Source organism: Beauveria bassiana (genome assembly GCF_000280675.1).
Source record: "Beauveria bassiana ARSEF 2860 unplaced genomic scaffold BBA_S00007, whole genome shotgun sequence".
Classification (NCBI taxonomy): domain Eukaryota; kingdom Fungi; phylum Ascomycota; class Sordariomycetes; order Hypocreales; family Cordycipitaceae; genus Beauveria; species Beauveria bassiana.
This window is the reverse complement of record NW_007930842.1, coordinates 362,748-385,816: the sequence shown is the minus strand read 5'-3', so window position 1 is coordinate 385,816 and position 23,069 is coordinate 362,748. Positions and strand designations below refer to the sequence as shown.

The 23,069-nt window shown below is 52.9% G+C and overlaps 9 protein-coding genes across 9 annotated transcripts; 6 read left to right on the top strand and 3 right to left on the bottom strand.

Annotated features, from left to right (window-relative positions):
- Positions 1–417: 417 nt before the first annotated feature.
- On the top strand, positions 418–918 carry BBA_03343 (uncharacterized protein; the record flags this gene model as incomplete). Its single annotated transcript, XM_008598440.1, has 1 exon — positions 418–918. The coding sequence occupies one exon, from the start codon at positions 418–420 to the stop codon at positions 916–918; it is 501 nt and encodes a 166-aa protein (XP_008596662.1).
- An 832-nt stretch (positions 919–1,750) lies between these two features.
- On the top strand, positions 1,751–3,386 carry BBA_03342 (peptidyl-prolyl cis-trans isomerase cyp6; the record flags this gene model as incomplete). The annotated part of the gene is made up of 3 exons (XM_008598439.1): positions 1,751–1,830; positions 1,888–2,947; positions 3,378–3,386. The coding sequence occupies 3 exons, from the start codon at positions 1,751–1,753 to the stop codon at positions 3,384–3,386; spliced, it is 1,149 nt and encodes a 382-aa protein (XP_008596661.1).
- A 5,374-nt stretch (positions 3,387–8,760) lies between these two features.
- BBA_03341 (uncharacterized protein) lies at positions 8,761–10,521 on the top strand (the record flags this gene model as incomplete). Its single annotated transcript, XM_008598438.1, has 3 exons — positions 8,761–9,141; positions 9,422–9,784; positions 9,868–10,521. The coding sequence occupies 3 exons, from the start codon at positions 8,761–8,763 to the stop codon at positions 10,519–10,521; spliced, it is 1,398 nt and encodes a 465-aa protein (XP_008596660.1).
- A 990-nt stretch (positions 10,522–11,511) lies between these two features.
- Positions 11,512–12,954, top strand: BBA_03340 (phosphomannose isomerase type I; the record flags this gene model as incomplete). The annotated part of the gene is made up of 2 exons (XM_008598437.1): positions 11,512–11,655; positions 11,740–12,954. The coding sequence occupies 2 exons, from the start codon at positions 11,512–11,514 to the stop codon at positions 12,952–12,954; spliced, it is 1,359 nt and encodes a 452-aa protein (XP_008596659.1).
- Positions 12,955–13,070: 116 nt separating this feature from the next.
- BBA_03339 (glutathione S-transferase, putative) lies at positions 13,071–13,790 on the bottom strand (the record flags this gene model as incomplete). The annotated part of the gene is made up of 1 exon (XM_008598436.1): positions 13,071–13,790. One exon carries the CDS (start codon positions 13,788–13,790, stop codon positions 13,071–13,073), a length of 720 nt encoding a protein of 239 aa, XP_008596658.1.
- A 2,786-nt stretch (positions 13,791–16,576) lies between these two features.
- On the top strand, positions 16,577–17,041 carry BBA_03338 (Bys1 family protein; the record flags this gene model as incomplete). The annotated part of the gene is made up of 1 exon (XM_008598435.1): positions 16,577–17,041. One exon carries the CDS (start codon positions 16,577–16,579, stop codon positions 17,039–17,041), a length of 465 nt encoding a protein of 154 aa, XP_008596657.1.
- A 365-nt stretch (positions 17,042–17,406) lies between these two features.
- BBA_03337 (dynactin Arp1 p25 subunit) lies at positions 17,407–18,112 on the bottom strand (the record flags this gene model as incomplete). Its single annotated transcript, XM_008598434.1, has 2 exons — positions 17,407–17,979; positions 18,074–18,112. 2 exons carry the CDS (start codon positions 18,110–18,112, stop codon positions 17,407–17,409), a joined length of 612 nt encoding a protein of 203 aa, XP_008596656.1.
- A 2,257-nt stretch (positions 18,113–20,369) lies between these two features.
- BBA_03336 (uncharacterized protein) lies at positions 20,370–20,559 on the bottom strand (the record flags this gene model as incomplete). Its single annotated transcript, XM_008598433.1, has 2 exons — positions 20,370–20,434; positions 20,472–20,559. The coding sequence occupies 2 exons, from the start codon at positions 20,557–20,559 to the stop codon at positions 20,370–20,372; spliced, it is 153 nt and encodes a 50-aa protein (XP_008596655.1).
- Positions 20,560–22,037: 1,478 nt separating this feature from the next.
- BBA_03335 (malate dehydrogenase) lies at positions 22,038–22,866 on the top strand (the record flags this gene model as incomplete). The annotated part of the gene is made up of 2 exons (XM_008598432.1): positions 22,038–22,146; positions 22,223–22,866. 2 exons carry the CDS (start codon positions 22,038–22,040, stop codon positions 22,864–22,866), a joined length of 753 nt encoding a protein of 250 aa, XP_008596654.1.
- Between the last annotated feature and the right edge of the window lie 203 nt (positions 22,867–23,069).

Below are 23,069 nucleotides of genomic sequence, written 5' to 3'. Positions count from 1 at the left end.
CACCTTTATCCGCTCTGTCAAGCCACAGCGCGCTGGGCTTGGGCTCCTTCCAAACGCCTACAGTGGGGGAAAATTAGTTACCTCGCCGCCCCGGATACCCCAGCCGGTCTCCTTCTCCTGACCAGCAACTGGTTCAATCAGCTTTAATATCGTTGGCGCGCCTCTCCCAAACTCAAATTTCACCCTTTACTTGTTTCCTATATCTTCCCTCTGCTCCCTATCTTCATCTTGCTTGCTTTGATTCCCAAGAATTATTTGCGGCTACCCCAAAATTATTATCTCTTATCGGCAGAACAACAACATCTCGGCCTGCTTCAATCGCATCGCCTGCAAACGAAAAGCCTCCGATGGTCCGTCACGGTTGTCACCGCATCTTTCACGCCCCGATTCCATACGCCTAGTTTAACCACAATCATCATGCCTGCCCCTCACAACTACACTTTTGCTATGCAAAAATACCTGCTTCTACAGGAGCAGCATGCCGAGCTCAGCACCCACCTCGAGCAGATCCGCCCTCGCCAGTCCTCTCTCTGCAGCGGTGCCTCTACCACCTCGTCGCCTGAATCCTCACCCAACCGCGCCGAGCCGTCCCTCTCCTACCCTGTCACCCGATATTCTCCCCGAAAGAGGTCTCGGAGTGGTCAGTCTCGCTGTTCCGCCTGGGCCACCGACAGCCGACGCGGCTCCGCCGTCCTCGACACCATCCCCGACGAGGAGACCCTGCAGGCCATCTCCGCCGAGGAGCAGCGCCTTTTTGACGTCAACGAGAGCATCAAACGCGCGCTCACCGAGATGCTCAACTGCGACATTGTCCGCGCCGACAGCTCCATACGCATGTGGACGCAAACCCGCCTCATGGAGGCCGAGAAGGAGCTGCGCTCTGGTCGTCGCCGTCGCAGCTCACCCTGCCGCGAATAGGCACCTCACCCCAAAACTGAACGTCGAGAAATAATAACCAAATCGGCATCTTCTTCAACAGCGGATAATGTACATCCGCTCAAAATTGTACTACCACTTTTAATGCATTGCTCGATTTGGCGTTTCTGGGACACATTTGCGAAGGCACTCTCTGCGACGGAGCTTGGCCAATAACACTTTGCACAGCGAAATCATTTGTTCTTTGTTCTTTTATTCGGGTGGAGGGCGTCACGTAACTGGGTCAACATGGCCAAAAGTGTCGCTTTACTTTGTTTGTCTGTTTATATATTTTGACACTCATCTCGACATTGTTGATGTCTGTGCGACTGAAACAGTTGAAGAGTCCGAGTTGCATTAGGTAGACTGCTTAATGACCAAGTCACCGTTTTGCACCACACACACTTACCTCTGCGCATGTTTAGCGCCACCAAAGCAATTCATGTAGCCAACTAATAAAGAATACGATCATCTCCAACGGTAGTCAATTGTCAACTTCACTTGAGCGGCCGATGGAGACTCGAGTCTAGATGGCGTTGGCGCCCAGCGCCTTGCTTGCTGGTGTGGAGCCCGTCGACCGGGTGGGGCTATCAGCTTTCCAAAAATGGCAACACCAAAGAAAAGTTGGTGGCTGAACTTCGGCTCTTCATCATTTTGTCCTCTGACGTCGAGATATCATCTTGCAACGAACTTGTTTGCTCGTCGCGATATTGGCGATATCGACGTTGCTGCGGTCCTTGATTCTTCATCTATTTTGATTACTTTGGCGAACGGGCCGTCAACTTCTCCTCGTGAACTACGCAAGCAATCCAGCAGGACGCGCAAACACGCCACCATGTCGGTTCTCCTCGAGACCACCGTTGGCGACATTGTCATTGACTTGCTCGTTGAGCATGCGCCCAAGCTCTGCGAAAAGTATGCACTATAAGATCTAATAACCCCACCGTCTTGTATCCAGTACTAACGAGCTAGCTTCCTCAAACTCTGCAAAACTAAATATTACAACTTTTCTCCCGTTCACTCCGTCCAAAAGAACTTCTCCTTCCAGACCGGCGACCCTCTTGGCCCACTCTCGACAGCTTCCGATGGCGGTTCATCGATATGGGGCAACATATCCCGCGATCCGCGCGAACGCACCTTTCCCGCCCTCTTCCACCCGAAGCTCAAGCATCTGGAGCGTGGCACGGTTAGCATGGCCACGGCCCCATCCGCCTCTGACCCTGATACCCGGGTGGCTGGGTCCCAGTTCATCATCACACTCGGCGAAGATACCGATTTCCTAGACGGCAAGGCCGCCATTTTTGGCAAGGTCGTTGAGGGCTTTGACGCACTGGAAAAGATCAACGACGCCATTGTTGACGACAAGGGCTACCCGCTCGTCGACATTCGCATAAAGCATACCGTCATCCTCGATGATCCTTATCCAGACCCCGACCGTCTCCGTGAGCCCAGCGCCAGCCCTCCGCCGTCAGAAGAGCAGCTCAAGACGGTGCGCATCGCTGACGAGGCAGCCCTTCACGAAGATGACGGCGTTGATGAAGAGACGCTCGAGCGTAAAAGACGCGAACGCGAGGCGAACGCGCAAGCGCTCACTCTGGAGATGATGGGCGACTTGCCGTTTGCAGAGGTTCGGCCGCCAGAGAACGTTCTCTTTGTGGCCAAACTGAACCCCGTAACTGCCGACGAGGACCTAGAGCTCATCTTTGGTCGTTTTGGCAAGATCCTCAGCTGCGAGGTCATTCGCGATGCCAAGACGGGCGACTCACTACAATATGCCTTTATCGAATACGACGAAAAAGCATCTTGCGAAACTGCCTACTTCAAGATGCAGGGTGTTCTTATCGATGACCGCCGCATCCATGTCGACTTCTCTCAAAGTGTCAGCAGAATCAGTGATGTCTGGCGAAAGAATGCCAACAACAAGCGTAGAGCCAATGCATCACGCGGTGGATGGGGTGGCGTGGACGAGCTCGAGAAGCGCCGACAGTACAGGGAGGAAGCTGATCGGCCTACGGGAAGGAGCTACGGCATGGTATACGGAAACGAGGAAATGCGGGGTCGACACGAACGTTCTGGAGCTGATGATGGACGTCGCCGGGACGGCGAGAATGTCGACGGAGCTCCTCTCAGCGAACTCAAGACGAGCCGGGATCGGGACAGGGACCTTCGCCGAAGAAGCCGAAGCCGAAGCCGAAGCCCTCGCAGGCGAGACCGCAGTCCAGACGGTCGACACGGTGATCGTGTAAGCAGGCGCGACGATGGACGTAGGAGAGATGATCATCGTAGAGACTACTACCGCCGAGATCGGGACCATGATAGACCTCGAGATGACAGACGGAGATGAAGAACTTGCGCCAGATTACGAGTTCATCTCCTCCACAGTGTACCTCGTAGAGAGGCCAAACTACAACAGGCAATTTCGGCGCAACCTTTGATCGAAATGATCTAAATCCCTCAACTAGACCACCTGAACACTGTCGACCACATTATCATCTAATTGGAACCTTTGAGGACAAAGAGCCTCTCTACGGTGCCAGGGGATACCAAAGCACGAGGGCGCTTAGTGCAGAGGGCTATCTACAACCGTGGGGTGCACCACAGTATGCTTCTCAATGATTCAGCGTAAGCAGTGGCTCAGATACAGAAAATGCAGTGCCATTGTGGCTTTGCGTCGCGAAACTCCCCCGCCAGAGCGCTATTGCAAAGACCCCCCCACTGCTTCCCTTTGCTCATTTCCAGCTTGCGTCGAATCATGGCTGGCGAGGCGTCTTTGCGTGCTGATTCTGCGTAACGCTGCAAGGTGCAGAGGGACTTTCTTGGGCATTGCTTCGCTTTCGTCAGGCTTCAAGACGTGTATTTGCGCCCGCGACCGCGCCCTCGTGCGTTGCACAGAAAGACGCAAAGCCCAGGAAAGGCGTGTGCTTCATGGTATACGAACAGAAGCAGCTGTTCATTACCTCGTCCCAGTTACGGGCCGACCAGTAGTGGCTTCCACATGGAGAACTAGTCGTTACACGATGCCGTGGAGAGAGACTCATCTAGGCTGATGCAATTCTGCAACCACTAGTCGATATTCGACTGGGGCTGTTTCATCAATGCAAAGGCTCATCTTCTGGGGTCGCTTCTCTGCTTTCAATTGAGAGTGAGAGAATAGCCTGCAGCGTGGCACAAAGAAGTCAACAGACCACTGAGGTGGAGTCGCCATTGACCTTGGCACGGCCCGTACTTGTGTTGGTGATGATGTTGGGGAACTGCTGCCTGAGAGGCTAAATGAGACCTTTTACGAAAGGAACCGTTACTTGAGTCACACAATCGTCGAGGCAAGCTCTCGTAGCGAGAGGTTTACGGCATGTAAAGAAGATGCGAGCGGTGACGGACCATGTGAAGCTACGTCAGTGAATGCGGCACCTTGTTGGCAACTGTTACGGATTCAGTGTACAGGCAGAGTTACTGACGTTGAGCAATGAAGCGCGCGCCGGGCCAATCCTCCCGCAGCCCCCGGGAGCGATTCCCTCCTGCAAGTCTCCTGCACACTCGCTAGATGAAGGGAAGCCTTGTCGGGCTGTACCACTGAGGACGGCTACGTGCATCATGGAGAATTTTGCCTCATTGTCAATGGCCAGTCGCGATACAGAATCCACATCGCTGAGCTCTTTTTTCGCCTTGTATTTTGGACGAAACGATTCTTGTGCTCGTTGCGCTAGGATGTATCAGGAAATGAACAGTTTCGGCAAGATGAAGTCATGATGTGGAGGAGGCAAGAGAGAAAGAGGCGGCAGCGTTGGGCGCAGAGTTGAGCTGGACGAGGAGAAAAGAGATGTTCTTCCAGATGGAGGAACAGGAGAGGGGAAAGAAGGACAGAAAAGCGACACGTCACGACTAGTCGCCCCTTGACATGCGCGCCATCCAGAGCGATACAGACACGACGTGTCGTGTCGGTCAGAGGAAAGCACCCCTGACAGGTTGGCAGCGGCCCTAGAGGGAGAATGCGTCGGCGGGAGAAGCCTCTGCCTCACTTCTCCTGATGCCTTCTTTTTGGGGGCGAATTGTACATTTCTGCAGCGCCGGGGAACTGATGGCAGGTCTTTGTTCCTGGGATCTAGCCCTCTCAGGGCGGTGACACCTGCAGACCAGGAACAAAGAAAACGAGGCGATTTTCGGTCAGCCGGACCCCGAACCATACTGGCGGTATAGAAGTGTAACATTTGTCTCGGGGATACTGACGTGAAAACTCACGGGAGAGGCAAGGAAAAGATGATTAAGAAGAGATGCAGAGAGCGTGGTAGCCGCGGCCGACTTGCAGATTGCCTGGGAAGAAAGAAGCGGCGACCCTCTTTGTTGCTGCACGCCATCGGAGCCTTTTTTGGTTTTGTCAAACGTTGGTGTATAGTGCCTTGTGCTCGCCCTTTAATCTATCTGAGAGCGAGAATTAGACGCTGTGCCACTGGGGTCTGCTACATTCGAGGGGGGGGGGGGGGGTCTTCCTGCTGTGGATGCTCGTGTGCTGCCTCTGTGTTGCCATGAATCATCAATTTTTCGTGAGCCGCGACCGGCTGCGTGGACGAACTTGAGGCGGACTCGACCGAAACTCTCATCTGCCTCTATTACGAGGGTTCGAGTTGATACGGTGTTGAAAGCGGTGTAACGCTGCGGGGGAATACACCTGTGCAAGTCGGTGTTGAACAAAGGATAGAGAGAGAGTGGCTGCATTTGTAGAGTCTTGCGATGGATGGTTTGATGCTGTGTAATAAACAACAAGGCGCAGCGCACAACGGTGAGGTTTATCAGACTCGAAGGGATTGAGCCAGAACGAGACTAGGTGAATGAATAAAAAGATGATTTGGGTTGGCCTCTCTGCAGCCTTTTTTTTTTCCTTGGAGGGGAATTGTCTCATTACGTGGCGGTGTGTTTGCTGTTTGGTTTGGGCAGACTGCGGCTGATGTCACAATCACATGGACTCTTCAGCGCTGACTGCGAACCAGGTTCTGCTGTTGTTTCTGGTTATTCTCTGCTTGCCAGATGTCTAGATGTTCTTTCCCATTGTAGCTAGAGTGAATGGATAAGGATTGATTGAGAAATGCTGTGCATATTTTGTGTGCCGTCCGTCGTCTGGATGCATTATTACGTGCATGAAAGCAATCAGAACCGGGGGGTCCCCCCTTGACCGCCCGATGTGTGCAAGACGCATGGGATATTTGCGTCTGTGATTTTCGAAATCTGAATCATTGCTGCCCCTTTCTCATTCCCCCAAGGCTGAACTTTTGGGGCCTTTTTTTTTCTTTTCCCCTTGTAACAGCGTTTGAGGGACAAGGTTTGACGGCGGGCCATGCAAGGGCCGCAGAGGGCAAGACGTCAACAGACAAGAGAGACATACAACACCCCAGACCATCTTCGGCAACGTGCTGAAGAAACGAAAGAGGGTACCCTAGTTTTCCGCGCTTCCCCGGTGATGAGATGGAGGGGAGGGGAGGGATGGGGAGAAGGGGGGGGGGCGGGGGCGCGAGCGTGGTCCTGAAATGAGGTTACGCAAACGAATAAAGGCAAAAATGGTCAAGTCGTATGCAAAAGAGGACGAGAAAAGGCCAAGAAGAGACGGGACATGGTCGATGCTTTCTTTTTTTTTTTTTTTTGGATTCTTTTTTAGTTGTCATTAGAATTGGGCTGCAGAATGGGCGGGAAAAATAATTATTCTGGCGACGAGGACGATGAGGACGGATGAGAATCTCGGGGCGCGCGTGCGCGTGCGTGTGTGTGTGTGTATTTGTAAATCTGATCTAGAAAGCGAATCTTGGATTTAGACAGGAGCGGAAGGCCGGGGACAGGACATGGGAACCCAGGGTTCAATCGTATTGGATGATGTGCATGTGCGGGCTTCTCGGTATAGGCGATGACATCCCTGGCGATAACGACGCCTCTCGCCAAAAAAAAAAAAGATGCACCACAACAAGCGCACCGCCCGCCGCCACAAGCCACCTTTTTATTCTTTCGCTTTCTTATTTTTAATCTTTTTTTATATTTCTTCGACAACCCCCCCCCTGCTTTTAGGCGCTGGCAGCGAAGAGCGCAGCTTCTGGCTTATTTGTACCACAGGTTCTTTTCGTTTTCTTTTAACGCACTAGCTGTTTTGAGGTTTCCTCATCTTTTTTTCTCTCATTGGTTTCTCTCATTGGCGAGTGATGGCGTACATTTACCAGACGGCGGCCTGTGTTGTCGACCTGGATGGTCGTTGTGGACTGTGCTGTAATACCGGTTAGGGCCCTTTCTTTTGTCCCCCATTGTGCTATACTATTGGTCTGGCGCTGGGCCATTTTTCTTTGCCTTTGCTTTCTTTAGTTATCTTTGAACCCTTTTTTGGGGGGGGGGGGGGTTGCTGAAAAGCTGGATCCAAGGCTGTGGGTGCGCCATCACAATCACAGACATGATACGCAGATTGTTTGCCCAGCCGAAAAAAAAAAGTCGAAGGAAGGAAGGAAGGAGCAGGGAGAGGTAAAGATAGAGAGGAATTGGGGAGGGGGGAAGAACCCGGATCGAGAGACGGGCACGTACCAGAATTGCAAACATACAAGTTGTATGCAGGCAATGTACCTTTCTCGGTTGCCATAATTAGGACCCAAGGTGTCGCGCAACATTCTCCTCTTCAGCCCATGGTCGGTAAAGAGGAGCAGGGGGGGTCGAGATAGAGAGAGACACAGGGAGAGAGAGATAAAGAGAGAGAGAGAGAGAGAGAAAGGGAAAAACAGGGCTGCCATGCGTCCGGCTCTTCCTTTGTCCAACACTGCGGCTCGCCGGCGCTGCCCACCGCCCTCTTGGTCTGGTCGTGTTACCCTTGGTTACTTGGGTCGCTCGCCAGAAGAATACAGAAGTAAACTCTGAAACTGATCTTATTCTTGCACTTAATGGGGCGCTCTAATTCCGCCTCTATCTTTTTTCCCACACCTTTCGTAGAAGAAGTAGTTGCACAAGACCATCGACAGCAGAAGGGAGGGGGGGGGGGGAGGGGGGTGTGAATACCATTGTTGGTGCTGCACACGCGCGCCGCGGTGTAAGTGGGCTAGCACAACGTTTCTCTTGTACGCACTGCAACTCGATCAACAGCAGCAGTGGTTTTAGCGGCGACGCAATGACCAAGCATCAATTTGGGACCATTTTTATTATCTCTTTTATTTTTTATTCTTTTATTTCATTATTTACGTATCATCTTACAACGACCAGGGGGGTGAAGCAGTGACGACGGAGAGGGGGGGGGGGGTGTGGGCCGGGAGATCGATGCTGGGTTGTGTGTGGAGGACAAACCAAACAGGCGGTTGATTTTGGGGCGGTCCTTGACCGTTATTGCGCTGAAAGAGCCGTTGTCGACGAAAAGCCAGAGCTCAATTGAGCTTCCGGAGAGACAAAAAGTATAAAATCTCCCGGGTTCCTGCGGTCTTTGCCCTCCCGTCCCGATATCATCATCACCTACTCGCCAAAAGCACATACATACAAGACCATCTCTACAAAGGGCAACTCGAGAACTTTTGAAAAGATATTGGAGCTTCTGTTTTTTTAAAGAAAGAAAGAAAGAACCAAACAAAAACACAACAACTATTTTCTCGTTAGCCGAACCAAAACAAGCTACTGCCCTTCCTCATCCTCGATTTGCCTCATTTCCTACCCGCTTGGCAAAAAGCCTCTCCCGCTTTTCCCACCCGGATCCCGCCCACAACTAGTTCCCTTTTCCTGCCTTTTATTTGTCTCTGACTGCGAGTCGGTTAGAGGAGAAGCAAACGGTCAACCACCAACGACCAAAACTTCTCAAGATACCCTAGCCTCGGCGAGAGGCATCCCTTGCCATTTCCCCTCAACGAAATGTCGAGCCACGCCAACGCCAACAACAACACCTCGCAGGGTGCCGGCGGCGGCGGCTATCCCAGCACCTGGCCCTTCAACGCCGCGGGATTCAACGCCGCCGCCGCAGTCGGCACCAACGCGGCGCACACCTCACCCACGACGAGCAACAGCAGCAGCAGCGGCATCGGCCGGCCCCATCTCAACAGCGGCAGCGGTAGCATGTTTCCGACGTCTGGCGGCAGCGGACGGTACGCTACCCGGACGGGAAACCCATACGAAACCTCGCTGGTCAGACGTCGAAACCAGATAAGCTCTGCGGCGGGTTCCTCTCGTGACCGGAGGACGCAAAACGGCCAGAGCCAGGGAGGTGACCCAGAGCGCAAGAGAGTCGTCGTCGCTGTAAGTCCATAGTTTGGCCGTGCCCCTCAGTTCAACAGTTGTTTGAATGCTAACCCGGGCATGTTGTTTAGTGCATGAGATGCCGAAAGCGCAAAATCCGATGCAGCGGAGACGACGGAAACGGTGGTTCATGCACCAACTGCAAGAATGCGAATGAACCAGAATGCCGGTTTATGCGAGTTCAGGCAGGTTCCTTAGCTGTGAGTGCCTCGACCTTTTGCCAAACGGTCTCTTCATGGCGGCCGATAGATGAGACCATAAAACTGACACGTGCTACCAGGAGATGCGCAAAAAGGAGCACGAGAAGCGAATGGCGGCGGCGGCTACTGTCAACACCTTTAGCTACGACCTGGACGCCTGTCGCCAATACCAATCGCGCGGCGCGGCATCCATCGGACCAAACATGTCCGTCTCCGCGCCTCCCGCACACTCCTCCCTGTACGGTGCGTCATCCACGAGTGCTTTTGGCGGCCCGAGCAACGTCATGTATAATTGGGCTCCAGGCGCTGCTGGCGGAGGATATGGCGACGGTAGCGGCCACGGAACTGGCGCACACGGCAACGGCGGAGCGAGCATGGGGTATGGAATGCCCTATAACAGCATGTCCTACCACGGCATGCCGAGCCCGGAAGCAAGCTATTTGGTAAGCGCTCTCTCTTTGTGCTCTCACCTTGCCTTTTCCCTCGCTTTTCCCCTTTTGGCAAGGAACGCTAACGCATTCCGTAGGGAGAAAATGACTTGTTGGATCGACCGACGACGGCAACTATGGCCGACGCCGGGGCGTTTGCGCTGCAGAGCTTGTCGCAGGGCTTGACGAGCGGCGGCCACAGCCACCCGTATGGCCACGGGCACGGGCACGGGCACGGACACGGCGCCATGGCGACATCGACACCTCGATCGCTCCCCGGACCGCCGACGGTGCTGGGCTCCTCGCGGGGCGTGCCGCCCTCGTCCGTCTTTTCCGCCTCACGAGCGCCGCAGCAGTACCCGTCCCCGGCGACGACACCCATCACGAGCGGCGTGAGCCCGGTATGGACGGGATATGAGCAGTCGCCTTACGGGACGGCCGCGATGCCCACCAGCATGGCTGCGCAGTCGCTTGAGAGGCTGCCAGACCTGTACACGGCGACACCGCCGCCACCAGCTGAGAATGCGGCGTCGGGTCGTAGTAGCCAGCACGGAGACGACGAGGGCCTGAACGGTGGTGACGGGAGCAGCAGTGGCAACGGGCATAACCAGACCCAGCAGCAACATAACCACTTCGAATACGACTATGGGAATAGCGCTGGTGGGCAGTCGGAGGGCAACGGAGAGGAACACTCTGGCGGTAGTGGTGTAGACATGGTCAACAACCACGCGGCGGCGTCTGGAACCTACTAATTAATAATGTCGCGGTCAACGCACATGGTCCGAAAAAAGGGCCATGTTACTGTCGGAGGGTATCTGCTGCGCCTTGATCATGGGCCTTTTTTGGGTTGGAGTTTTCTTGGGTGGGATTTTGTCATGGGCAAAGACGGGCAAGGGAGGTAATCTGCTAGCGGTCATGGGTTTGGGATTCTTCGAGTCTCGAGTGTAAAATTAAAAAGTGTTGTGAAATTCGAGCCAAATTTTTTGAAAAGAAGAGTCGTGTCGTCCTTTTTTATACTTGGGACCAGCCCCGTGAATCAGCCCCGTTGTGCCAGTTCGTCACTGACAACGGCCCGATCCGCGTTGAGACTGTGCAACGACAAAAAAAAACCTTGACACGGGAAAGCGGTCAAGCATCCCGAATCACGGAGAAGCAAAACGGCCCGCGATTTTTTTTTTCTTCTCTTTTTCCCGCAAAAGACGGAATAAAAAAGGGAATTAGCAAACCGGAAGGTGATCCCGCAGTGCTGTCGTGTACTTGTGCTGCCCCGAAGCGCGTGGCGGCAAGCTAGGGGAACGGCAATGGTTGGCTGGCGCGGAACGGACCTATTACATCGGTAGCTTTATATTTATATAAGTGGTCGATGGGCCGATGTGGGACAAAAGCTGGTGGATGGAATGGACCGATAGGCTGATGCAAGGCGGGAAGTGTGTTTGGATCCTTTTTTCCCTTGAAGAAAAATCCGCTGCTTTATGATTTGTTAGCCGTTTGGCGTCTAGATGCAACCTGTGGCGCGTGTTCGTGGCGGGGCTGTGGCGGATGGCGGGGTTGAAGCTCTCCAGTCGACCAGTAGCTCTTTGATGGCCACAAATTACACCTTGTTCTTGCATCTTCTCCCGATAACTGGTTGCCTGGTTCACTTCTTTTCATCGTGCTAATCAATTGAACCATCCCAAGACCTCATCTGAAACGGAAAAAGCCTCTCCATATCCATCAAAGTTAACGCCTGCGCGACCACGGCCATGCAGGTTCCCCTCATCCGCCTCCAGTGCGGCGTCAACTCGTACGAATGGGGCAAAAAGGGCAACGACTCTGCCGCCGCCAAGTTTGCAGCTGCGACGCCGGCAGCCGACTTTTCCGTGCAACAAGATAAGCCCTACTCCGAGGTTGGTAGTCTCCTCGTATCTGTGGTCTTCCCTTGTTTGCTCTGCTCTTGAGCTTTCGTGTTCTAACGCGGGTCTCTTGTACAGCTCTGGATGGGCACCCATCCCTCCAACCCCTCGCGCGACGTCCAGACCGGTCGAACTCTCCTGGAGCTCATCGGTGAGAACCAGGCGCTTCTCTCCACGACCGTTTCAGCCCGATTCGGCGAGAAGCTGCCCTTTCTCTTCAAGGTCCTTTCCATCAACAAGGCCCTCTCGATCCAGGCCCACCCCAACAAGAAGCTCGCCGAGCAGCTGCACGCCCGCGATGCCAAAAATTACCCCGACGACAACCACAAACCCGAAATGGCCATTGCCATTACTCCCTTTGAAAGCCTCTGCGGCTTCCGCCCCCCGCACGAGATTGCGCACTTTCTGAGCGTCCTTCCCCCCCTGCGTCGGCTCGTCGGCGAGGACAATGCGGTCCAGTTTGAGAAGATCGCTAAAGAGGACCCCGAGGGCCCGTGTTCGGAAAACAAGAAACAGGCGTTGAAGAAGGCGTTTGCCGGCCTTATGGGCTCCTCCCAGGATGCGGTCGCTACCGAAGTCAAGAATCTGGTCGAGCTGGCCAAAAAGGACAAGGATCAGTTTGCCGCTGGCGGTGTGCAATCCACCCCGGGCGAAACGCTCGCTGAGCTCGTGGTCCGTCTCGACAGCCAGTTCGAAGACGACATTGGCCTGTTTGTTTTGTTCTTTCTCAACTTTATCAAGATGCAACCCGGTGAGGCTCTCTTCCTCGTCGCCGACGACATCCACGCCTACGTCTCGGGTGACATCATGGAGTGCATGGCCGCCTCGGACAATGTGGTGCGCGCCGGCTTCACACCCAAGTTCAAAGATGTGTCCACCCTCGTCGACATGCTCACGTACAACTACGCGCCCATTGAAGAGCAAAAAATGACGCCCACAGAGTACCCCTACGCCACCCTCAACCGCGCCGGCTACAGCAGCGGCTCGGCCGTCCTCCTGTACGACCCGCCCATTGACGAGTTTGCCGTGGTGCGCAGCGTTCTGCGCGGCCCGGACGCCAAGGCGACCTTTGAGCCGCTCGATGGCCCGAGTATCGTCATTTGCACAAACGGCACCGGCACCATCTCCGTCGGCCCCACGAGCTACGAAATGAAGGAAGGTTACGTCTTCTTTGTGGGTTCCACGGCTGAGCTGGTGCTTGAGTCGACGACAGGCGAGGACGAGGAGTTTACGACATTCAAGGCCTATTGCGAGGTCGACAACTGCGCCAATAACAGTAAGCAGAAGCTGTAAGGGACTAATAATGAGTATATATGAATACATGAACAAGGTCCAATGTGTGAATGTCTTTGCTTTATTTGAACCTCACGTCTCTCTACTTGACCTGTGTGTGATCATGCCCCCATGGCCTAGGCGGTGTCTTTGTGAAGGTTCTCTATCGTCAGAAACCTGTCTTCTAGCGACTTGGCCGTCACGGGCCGCGCTCGAATCCTTGCCAACCACGCCTTGACATTTGGAAACTCGTCGAGCGACACTTTGTCCGCAAACATGCCCGGCTGCGTCCTCGCATACCAATGAGAATACGCAATCATGAACCACGGTAAAAACGCCAGATCCGCATAACTATATCGCCCGCCCACCAGGTACTCTTTTCCCTCGAGCGCCTTGTCAACCACGCCCGTGACGCGGCGTATCTCGCTCACGTAGCGCTCCACGGCGCTCGGCAGCTGTTCCGCGTGGTACTTGCTGAACCACACGGCCTGGCCAAAGTAGGGGCCCTGGCCCGAGACTTGAAAATGCAGCCACTGCTTGGCGAGGAAATACTCGGGCGTGCCGCGGGAAAAGGAGAGGCGGCGCTGCGGCGATGAGGTGGTGTTGTCGTAGGTCTCGACGAGGTACTCGAGGATGGCGCCGGATTCCCAGAGTGTGATGCCGGTGTTGGGGTCCTCGAGGGCGGGCACGCGGCCGTTGACGCAGAGGTCGGTAAAGGGCGGGGATTTGACGGCGGCAAAGTCAATGATGCGGTGCGTGTAGGGGAGGGAGAGCTCGTCGAGGGCGAAGGCGACCTTCCATGGGTTGGGGCCGTGCTCGACGCCCCAGAGGACGAGGGGTTTAAGGGATGAAGTCATTTTGGGATTGGTGATGGGAATGATGGACCCCAAAGGTATGTTACAAAGTGGACTGTGAAATGGTCAATCTTTTTAGAGGTCTGCAATGGCTTTTTATAGTGGTTGTGTATTTGAAGCTGATGCCGCTAGCATATGCTTCTCTTGCAGATGAACCCACATGGCATGCAATGGTATTACAAATCAAAGATGCACCGCCGTCATTGCTGATGATGAGTGCGCGGTATGTAAGTCGACTAGGATTCGAACTTCCTATCCCTGTGTCTGCCTCTTTGAGTACCCGTCATTGTCATTGCCAAGCCACATTACCATTCTCGCTGGTTACGTATTACACTACAACTTACAAGTCGAACGAATGTATAGAGAGAAGTGGAATCACAATGACTGCATATGAATTATTAAATGCGGAATTGATTGTTTCGATCAATGGCCGGCGTAAAGACCAGTGTCTGCTCTGGCGGATAGATTTTGGCGTGCAGGCGACCCTTTGATGTCGCTACTACACAGTATATGTCGCCGATGCTAGCGATGGTATACAGCTACGAATAAAGCTCTCATGTTAGTTTAGACGAAGCTTTGGCTAGTACTAATAGTGCCGATCAGTGGGCATCTGGTGCGGGTATTGAAAGCGTGGCCGTCTGCCCAGGTAGTACTTGTCACTTTTATACGACATTCTAGTCAAGAGAGATGTCGAATAATGGATGCCTCTGAAAGAGAAAAAAAAAAGATTTCGTCTAGGCTGAATACATTTAAACATGTCAGTTGCAGGCATCTACAATCTCCGCTGTGGCCAAAGACACCTTGTATGATACTCATGGGCTGTGTGAGTTGGGCGATTGAGATGGCGAAAAGTCGTCCGCTACGTGCTTCGGCGAGTAAACGGCCGCATAGCTAGTTGAACCGCAGAGGAATTTGCCGCCTTTACAGGCTATGGTACATTGTTACCTGATATTTACATTTCTTTTTTCTTTATATATATATGAATATTTTGGATGAGTTTATTTCAAGGCTTTCTACAAGGAACTGAAGAAGACGCACAGCATATCGAGATGAATTCTTCTGCGGGCGTCTTTCACCCGACTAGACAGAATCATTGACCAGTTCGACGTGCCTTGGAGATGTGCAAAGACTCAAGTAATCACATATGCCCACTGCTACAAGATGACTCTATAGATTCAATGCATTCAGCGTTGATTCTTAGTGTACAGGTGGACTCGGTATCTCTACTAAACCAGTCAAAGTACCACCGAGTTGGCACCCCCTCATCGCAGCTATCTTGCTGTACAAGAGTAAATAGTTTATAAGCTTTGCAAAGGAGCTGATCAAAGACTTTGTGAGCCTAAAAGTGAGGTATTGCAATAGCACAAAGACGCCCTGTGGACGGTCGGCTATTGAAACACGATATGTGACGGGCGAGAGAGCTGATCTGTGGCCATCTAATAAACAAGTGCATCATGAGCATGAGGAATATCGCCTCAATGAACAAAATACCGAGCCACGTCTTCCCGTATGAATTTCTACGCGACTTTGCAAATTGCATCTATAATTAGCAACAAGACTCTCAGGGTGCTCCGGAAGCGAGCCCATTACCCCTCCATTCCTTCTTCCTATTGTCAACCCAACCAAGTTAGTTACCCCGCCACCAACATTCGAGTCTCAGCTGGAGGGGTGCGTCGAGCTGAGAGCCTCTTTTTGCAAACATGTTTATTTTTCTTTCTAACTCGGATACTTTTCTCCTTGTTCTTATTTTCTTGGGATCAAGTTTCAATAAAAAATTGTCGCAATGACGCAGTCTGCTTTACGAGACTAAGCCTCGTTGTGTACTCTAACTGCTCTGCCACCCTCAGGAATATGCGGGGTTCCCAGTGTGGCCGAATCGCCTCGTCGGGCAGCCTGTGCAGAGACTGCATACTTCCCCGGCAAGCATCATTGCGAGACGGAGCTTTGCCGGGCCATGCACGACGGAAAGAGGCACAACATGAATGATGCCGTGTAGAGCCTGTCAACCGGTCCATCCGGCTAGACGACCATCATTCCAGTAACACGGCTGGGCAGGTGACCCTTCCCGAGAGCCTCGTCGTATAGAGTTTCGCACCATGCTCCAAGATCAACACTCGAGCCATGCCCGCGCAATATGATCGAGGCGCTACCCCCTCCATCAACCTCGCGATACTGGCCAACTAGCTAGTCTTTCCCTTTTCAGCTTTGAGACCCCCCGACATGCGATGCATCGAACCTCGTATTCTACCGTCTGCCGTGCTTGGCCTGCCAAGCCTCGCAAGTATTGCTTGGTACCTATGTGATTGAATATATCCAATCGGCTGCCCAGAGTCATCGATACCTGTTTGTCAAGGTGGTCTTGCAATCCTTCTTCAGCTAGGGCACCTCTTTTTTTTTTCAGCCCTGCGAGAGCTGAAGTCGGATACATTTCGGTCCGTTGGGATGACTGCAGGCAGCTCTGAAGTGGTCTTTGGAGATGCACGTTGACGCAGCGTAATACAACGCCGCCTACCTCACAGTCCACAAGTGGTGTGATGCGGTACACGAGCCGAATGCGTAGCAATGAAGTAATAGTCTGCTGCTCAGCCTTACTTGTGTGGCGAGCACGACAAATCCGGCGACATAAGAGCTGAGTCGGGCAGCTGAGAGAAGCCGTTCGGCGAGCGAGATGCATGTATATAAAGGAAGGGATTTCTCCCAAAGTTTTGAGAAAGTTGCTTTGGTAGAAACAAACTCATCACACATTATACCCTAAACTCCCTTACTTACAAATCTTTCACTGGTTAAACATGATGCTCAAGCAGCTCACCCTCGTCGCCCTCGCCGGCCTCGCCACCGCTACCGACCCAGGCAGAGCCAGGGTCATCAACAAATGCAATTTTGATGTCACGCTGTGGTCCGTTGGCAGTGAAATCTCTCCCCCGCACACGCTCGCGGCCCGCGGCGGCAAGTACTCCGAGCAGTACACGCGGGACCCCAAAACAGGCGGCCGCGCCCTCAAGATCACGCGCGAGCCCGACGGCCTCTTCAAGGGCAAACCCCAGACCAACTTTGCCTACACTCTCGACCCGGATCGCCTTTATTACGACCTGTCCGACGTCTTTGGCGACCCGTTCGCGGGCTACCGCATCCAGGTCGTCCCCTCCAACAGCAACTGCCAGTCCATTGTCTGGCCCAACGGCGTCCCGCCCGCCGGCAGCCAGGTCAAGACCTGCACGCGCGAGAGCGACACGACTCTGACCCTCTGTGCTTAGAAGTAGAGAGCAGAGAGCTGGTCACTTGACGCTGCGCTGGGAAAGGCCCAACCGTAGACTGAGAATTCGGAGCGCTTGGTGCCTGACGATACACGCCGGTGGTCATGTATATATGTTCTGCTAGATGACAATCACGAAAACGAAATTGGACAAGCTTACTTTTTTGTAATCATAAAGCCGTGACTCCGTTCTTGGTTGAATAAATCATCGCTATGCTGGTATCGTATTATGTAATGATATTGACGCCATGGAATTTCTCCTCGATCGACGCTGTAACGCAATGTCCGCGTAAAACGCCTGTGTTCCTCTGACTTGCGGTGGTTTCGAGCCCACTCCTTTGCTAAAGTGTTCCTGGAAACCCCCCCTTAGGGAGGCGGCTGCGGATTATTGCCGACCGTCTTGTAGAGGTCGCGCAGCTCAAACTCATCATGGCCCCCCTCTGGTATCTCGCCCACGACGCGCGCCGGCTGCCCAGCCACAATCGAGAAGCTCGGAATCACAGAAAAGGGCGCAATGGTGGCGCCGTCCAGCACCTTGACGTAGTCCTTGATGATGGCAAACTCGCCAACGGTGCACCCGCGGCCGATGGACACGTGGCTGCCGACGCTCGCGGCCTGCACGACGCTGGCCGCCCCGACAAAGACGTGGTCGCCCAGCCGCAGCGGCATGTACGTGTATGCGCCCTTGTACATGCGGCCCGGCGGGCGCAGCGTCACGCCCCGGCTGAGGAAGCAGTATCGGCCGATGGCGACGGCCGTGTTGGAGGCGGCAGCGCCGCTGGAGGGGGTCGAGGAGGAGGAGGAGGAGGAGCTAGAGGGCGCGGTTCGGACGAGGTCGCCGCGGATCATGACTTCGGGCTGGATGACGGTCTTGCCGCCGAGAACAATATTTTGCGTGCCAACGAGGACGGCCTTGCGGGCGACCTTGTTGCCGGTGTCCTAGGGGGGCATTAGCACGCTGAATTACGACAGCCTAAGCTAGTGTTTGAGAATTTCTTGGGTCGTCTTCTATGCGGGATCTCGTGACTCTTACAGTTTCTATATAGTCACCTTTTGCTGATCGGCGCGACATCTTGATGGAGGTGGTAGCTGTAGCGATGCAGGTTTGGAGTGCGGTTGCAGCTTGGTCATGTCGCGAGAGCTTGTGTGGGGCAATAGACAAGAAGCAGTGGCCAAAGCGAAGTACGTGATACATCTAATCACGTTGTGTGGAAAATAGAAGCAGTTATCATTGATCATTGAAAAAATTACCCATCAAACCAGAAGATTGATTTTAATTCAAATATATGCCAAAATTTTCATAGCACAGATGTTGCTATCATAGGCGTCAGCAAGTACATACCCCAATATTCTAGCGTGCTGGTTGAGCCATGATCGGCAACGAGGTCAAGGACACATCAAGACTGTCATAGGGCCTTCTCGCTTCAGGAATTTGAGATGATTGGTTTACAAAAAGAATCATCGCTTGCATGAGCTTTGATTAGCGTGTTTATAAAACGAGCTATGTCGTCATTGAGGCGTCTGCAGATGATATGGGCACGACTTGTTTAAACGCGTTCTAGCCAAGAGAGAAAAAAAAGGAATAAAATGGATAACTTATCAACTGCAAGTCTTTCGAGTTTCATAACAGCATAGGCTCATGCCTTTTGTATTTTGGAACATATTTCCTCACTAGATGACTCGTTGAATCGTGACAAAACGCCGGGCCATGACCTCCCGTGTACCAACAACTGGGGCCTATACAAGGCGGAAAACAGGGCAAAGAAATGGAAGCTCTTGTGAATCTCTAGTAAAAAATGCCAGACCAACTTCAGAAAACTTGCAACTACTTCAGGCACAACGCCAAGATGTTCACATCCCCCAAGGGGGAGGCTGTGTCTCGGTGTGACTTGTTTCCGCATAGAATGAGCCCGTTTTGATTGCTTTTTGGCGATTCCTACTCATGCTCCAACTAATACACCTTGTTCTACGGAGACGCATTCGCCATCAAGCTGCGACAAGCTGAACATGAGGCATCTGCCGGGTCCCTGGTCTTTTTTTTTTTTTTTTTTCTTTGCCCAACACTTGCTACGATTAAGATATGCAGATGTTTGTCGCGTCGAGCAGCGCTGCGCCCAGCGTCTTGCATAAAACACATCTCGGCAAGCTATCGAGTTTCACCTTTCACCTGCATGCTGCCAACTTGTTTCTCATTGAACGGTATAATTACGCTAACGCTGGGCACTAAAACACTAAGAACCCACGCGAACCGTTGACAAAGTGTCAATGCGTTTTGCTCCAGAATGATGCTCCTCCGAAACGCGGAAATCTTTTCTTCCTTTTTCTTCTTCTTCCTTCCTTTTCTGGCTCCCCCCTTTCCTTTGCGGATTGCAAGCCGGACCCGTTCTAGTTGAAACTCTTTCCTCGTGTGATTTTAAAACGCATTGATGACTATGGAGATCGGAACAAGACCGTGATGAGAGGCGTGGCGCAGGGCTGAGGAAACAGAGCGAGCGATTGTCGCGATTGAGTAGAGATCATACAGGCGGCGGAAAAGAAGGATGCAAAAAAGACCTCGTCTGGGCGTGGCAGCAGGTTCTACCATATTTATTTGTATTCTTTACAGATTTTATCGCCCATGATGAAGTACCTCTTTTCTTTCTCTTCTTTTGTTTTTCATCTTTTTTTGCTTGGTGAATGGGTCAAGGTTGTTCTAGCCATAGGGCAGACAGACAAACGGAGAATCACGACCCCGTTTCAGAACCTCTCTGGTGGCTTGCATCACCGAAACAGCCCCTGCACTCCTCGGTGTCAACGTCGGTCCGGGCCAAGAAGGATGGAGGAAAGAGCATGTTTAGCCTCGAATCTCGTGCAAATTTCTCTCTCGTCTCCCGTCGCAAAGGAAGGGGGGGGGGGGGGTTGCGACGAGCATCGTGGGTTTCTGAGGTTGCAGTTTGTGGACAGAACGGAACCGGGAAAGTGGTAATAACGGTGCCGATAAACCCGGATGATGAACCGTTTTTTTCTTTTCTTTAGACAAGATTGTGGCACGTCGTCCAATTGTTTTTGGTGACGGTGTTGTGCAATGTATGCTTTTCATTTTAGCCGCCCAACTATGAACAAACGAAGCTAAACTAAAGAAGAAGCCCATCTTGAACGACGCGACGGCTGGTTTCTATATTTGGGGGCTGGGGTATGTATGGCTGGCTTATTTGCGGCTGTTTGGTTGGACAATATCTAGCGTCCGTTTTTTACCTATGAGCAAAGCTGGTACACTAGTACGTTTTGGTTCGTCTCTTGCCAAAATAGTAATAGTGCTAGGACCATAAAATCGTTTTATTGATTCATTTTTATCTAAGCGCCCGCAGGTACATGTGCGGTGTAAGATGGGCGGGGTGCCTTTTCTGCTTAGGCCCTGCATGGACAAAGTATCAAAGTATGCCGGTACATACAATAAAAGTTAGGAAAATAATTTGGTAATGCGGCAATGCAAAGACAGGGGTGGACAATTCCATTAGCGGCAATGGTGACCCCTCCCATTGTTCCCTGCGCTGGAACTCTGGCACTTGTGATCCGTGTGTAGATGATGTCTCAATCTGACGTGCAGCACACAACGATTTTTGCTGATCCGGCGACGTAATACCGGCCAGGGAGGGAGGGGTGGTTGGTGGTGGTCTCAAGTCCACTAAGCTTAGGGCCGTTATATGCCTTTTTTCCGTTCTATTACGAGATTGATATTACAAAGCCATGTACATTGGCGCATCTTTTTTAACCACGAGTTCATTCTTTTGACTAACCATTGAACCGTGGCGTATGCGGGGTGGTGGGCAATCGAGCAAGCAAGCCGGATATAACGGGCCTCGTGGTGTCTTGGCTCTCTGGACGCGCCATGCAAGAATGCTAAGCTTGTCAAAAGCTAGCGATTCCATATGCCCATCCTCATCAGCTGGGAAGAAGAAAAAAAAATAGACATCAACCACTTCAATATGGCACAATCTCCCACAGAGATGGGTGCCGATGGTGAGAGTCTTTCTTGCCGGTGGCTTGGGTTGCACCAGCACTGGATGCTTCCTCAAACTAACACCTTGGGTCTTGCTCTCAGCTACTTTTGAACTCGCGTCGTCCTTTTCCCTATTGCTACCTAGCCTCACATCATCCTTGGCCCATCGTGTCAGCCCAGCCCCAGCCCACACACAACACACATTCTTACCCGCCCTTGGCTGCTTCGGGATGAGGCCCGCGCCCCCTTCCACCTCCTCCTCCTATGGAGTCATACCCCATGTAAGAATAGCTTATGGCAGACAGACAAAGAGACAAGGAAAGGAAGGAAGTAAACGGATCTGACATTGGTCTGCAGGGGGGGCAGTCACTCTTAAGGAGGCTCGGTCAAAATTTTATCCCAAACGTTTGGGTCGTGCAATCTAGCTCGTGTCCCCCCCCCCTCTTCCCTGTTTAACAGATCTTGTATCCGTATATATAAAGCGCTGCCCCCAACCTCCTCCACGATGACGAGTAACAGAGCTCATCAATCACTACACCAATTCCTCCTCTTTCTCTCCTCTTTAAGTTTCCTTACTTTTTTTTTGCTAGAAGAAAAGCTAGTTTCTCGAAGCTTATGCACAACGCGTCGCTAGCTGCATCCCGCCCAGACTCTGCAAGCGCCCTGGCGGAGTACCCTTGAAAAGAAGCCACCACCCCCCTCTTCCCAATAATACCACGTTATTACACTGCAGGATAGCTGGATAGCTGCACCCGTTCTATTCTGGGAACCGCCTCGCTTGGTCATACACACACGCAAACGTTGACTGTTCTTGTCTCTATATACTTACTTATACCCGAGACAATCCTTCTCCCAATTCGGTTCAGATCTCATCATCTAAACCAACATCATCCAAGACATACGTTTGCTTCCTTTGTCTTTTCTTCTTTTTCTTTTGACTTTGTTTCTTCTCTTTTGTCCAAGACCTTGTCTTTCTTCTTTTCTTTCGACTTTTTTTTCTTCGTCTCTCTTGTCCAGGATGCTTTCCAAGTCCTTCATCCTCCTCGCCTCTCTCGCTTCCGTCCTCGCCGCCCCGGCCGCCTGTCCTGCCAAGGTGCAGACTCCCATTCTCCCTCTCAGCGGTGATGGTATGTCCTTCAATATTTTCCACGTCCTAATAAACCCAATTGGGAACCTCGACTAACACCTTCTTCCCCCCACCAGCCAAGGAACTCTCCAACCCTCCCGACGACCTCAAGCTCCTCCACATCGCCCTAGGCTTCGGCATCCAAAACTACACCTGCGAGGCGCAGGGCGCCACGCCCATCGCCACCGGCGCCCTCGCCGTGCTTTACGATGCTCGCCCCTTGCACCCCAAGCAAGGGCCGCGCTCCCTCTCTGCCGAGCGCTTCAACGCCCTGCCCGGCGACGTGCTCGCGCAGCACTCCGTGCCGCTCAACCTCAACAACACCAAGGACCGCGCCGATCCCGCCCACCCGGGCGCCGACCTCGCCGCGCCCTTCCCGCCGCCCGCCGACCTGACCGTCGACGGCATCGACGAGCCTCTCGCCTACATTGGCCACCACTTCTTCACCGACCAGGGCGTCCCCAGCTTCCTGCTCGACAACGGCGCCATCTTCTTGACGTCGAAAAAGGACGAGGCCGTCAATGCGCCCGCCGACGCCAGCGCCGGGCCCGACGGCACCGGGGCGGTCGCCTGGCTCAAGCTCAGCGCCACCGATGCCGCCGTCGGCCCGGCCAAGCTCGTCTACCGTGTGCTGACGGCCGGCGGAAACCCGCACGGCTGCGACAACGGTGCGGGCGGCGACAGCACCAGCTACACTGCCACGTACTGGTTTTACGGTTAAATCTGCAGTGGCTTGCGCTTGCCGATAGAGTTCTTTCCGTTGTCGTCTCCTTCTTTCACTCGTTAGATACCTTTAATGTCGCTGCTTGTCATTTTATATGGAGAGGTCAAAAATTGTTTCATGGGTTTCCGTTTATTGTTTGCTGTTTTGCATTCGCATCACACGGCTCGTTTGGGATATAAAGGTTGTTTTTTCCCCACATC